A 1,578-nucleotide genomic window follows, 5' to 3' on the forward strand; every position below is an offset into this window, starting at 1 on the left:
CGTGTGTGTGTGCGTGCGTGCGTGCGTGTCGTGTGTGTGTGTGTGTGTGTGTGTGTGTGTGTGTGTGTGTGTGTGCGCGCGTGCTTGAATGAGCGTGTGTGTGTGCGTGCGTGTGTGTGTGTGCGTGCGTGCGTGCGTGCGTGCGTGCGTGCGTGCGTGCGTGCGTGTGTGTGTATGTCTGCGTGTGTTTGTAAGTGTCCTTATGCGTGTTTGTGCGTATTCTTGCGTGCATGCGAGTGCGTGTGTGTGCGCGCGTATGAGCTTGTCCTTTCATCGATACCACGATGACTGTTCGGTAGAGAGCGAGTGGCACAGATAGCAGACGTAAGCCGAAGACTTCGACCCAGCACGGAGAGTAATCACGACGCAGTGACGTAAAACCCGCTACACTTATCAATTCCAGTCGCACCTTAACCGCTTCGCCGTTTTCCGAACCGTCAAAAGCTGCTGGGAATTCTTTCCCAGGTGCATAGTGGGACGCCGTTTTCTAATGTGTAAGCATCGGTTGGCAGCTACGGTAGCGGCTTGAGTTAACCGCACGAGTGGTCGCGAGAACCGAAAAAATGTCCCGCCAGATTTGCGTCGCGTATATGATCTATAGCTGTGAACGTGAGGCTCGCCGCAGTCACAGATCTCATGACTCGCTGTCACAGCTCGACACGGAAGCTGGAAACATCTCAAATACAGAGACGCCAGCACGGCCACGCTATCTGTCACCTGTAACAAAGTTGAAGCACGCGCACGCACACCCACACACACGCACACACGCACGCACAGCCACGTACACGCGCGTGCGCGCGGGTGAAATATCATTGAAATGGCTGCAGGCGTTACATAACACTAGCAGCATTGGTGAGTACTGCAGTCGGCACCGCTGGACGCACGCACGCTGTAAACACACCACGCATGCACATCAGAAAGCACGCCTGGGTTATCGCAGCCGGCAGTTATACTTATAGCAGCCAGTGTAGACGCGTACATACATGTACCTTGCGCTTCGGCCAGCACTGCCAGCGACAATCCGAGGAGAACGTGCAGCATCATCGTGGCGTCGTCGCGCTCAGTACTGGTCGCCTCCACGGTAAAACCATGACTGAAAACTCTCTCCTCTCTCTCTCGCTCGCTCCTTCTCTTCCTCCACGCCGAATCGTCTTCCTCTCCCCGTGTCCGCGCCGCCGTTCGCTAGCGTGCACACAATAGGCTGTTCTGTTTACCTCCCTCTGCGATGGCACGGCCCACCGGAGCTCCCCCGGGAGTTGGGAATCTAGACTGCTTCGCCGGCTGCGGCAGGCTCCGCGCTACGCAGTCAGGCGGCAAATGAAGGAAGGCGGCCAGGCGAGCAGTACACGGTAGCAGCGCCGCGGGAAAGACTACGATCGCGACTGCTCGGAATAGATAGATAGATGCGCGCGGGGAGGTTGTGATAGGGCGGCAAGCAAGCGAGCGAGCATGCGATGCATTGCGTTGCCTTGCGGGTTGTGCAGTCGAGGCCGCGCATTGCCTATGTAGAGAGAGGATGAGGAAGGAAGAAGAGAGGAGAGATGCTGTAGAGAGAGGAGGCTGCGGGTGCAGTGAAAA

The 1,578-nt window shown here is 57.0% G+C and overlaps 1 protein-coding gene across 1 annotated transcript in view; it reads right to left on the minus strand.

Annotated features, from left to right (window-relative positions):
• The window catches only part of LOC106816276, a 98,144-nt gene extending 96,860 nt beyond the window's left edge, over nucleotides 1-1,284 (minus strand). The window contains exon 1 of the mRNA XM_014820862.1: nucleotides 990-1,284. Coding sequence (XP_014676348.1) covers nucleotides 990-1,044 — 55 coding nt within the window. The 5' untranslated portion in view covers nucleotides 1,045-1,284. The remainder of the gene's footprint in view (nucleotides 1-989) is intronic.
• Nucleotides 1,285-1,578: the final 294 nt, after the last annotated feature.

This window comes from Priapulus caudatus, unplaced genomic scaffold (assembly GCF_000485595.1).
Source record: "Priapulus caudatus unplaced genomic scaffold, Priapulus_caudatus-5.0.1 Scaffold31, whole genome shotgun sequence".
In the NCBI taxonomy this organism is placed as follows: Eukaryota; Metazoa; Priapulida; class Priapulimorpha; order Priapulimorphida; family Priapulidae; genus Priapulus; species Priapulus caudatus.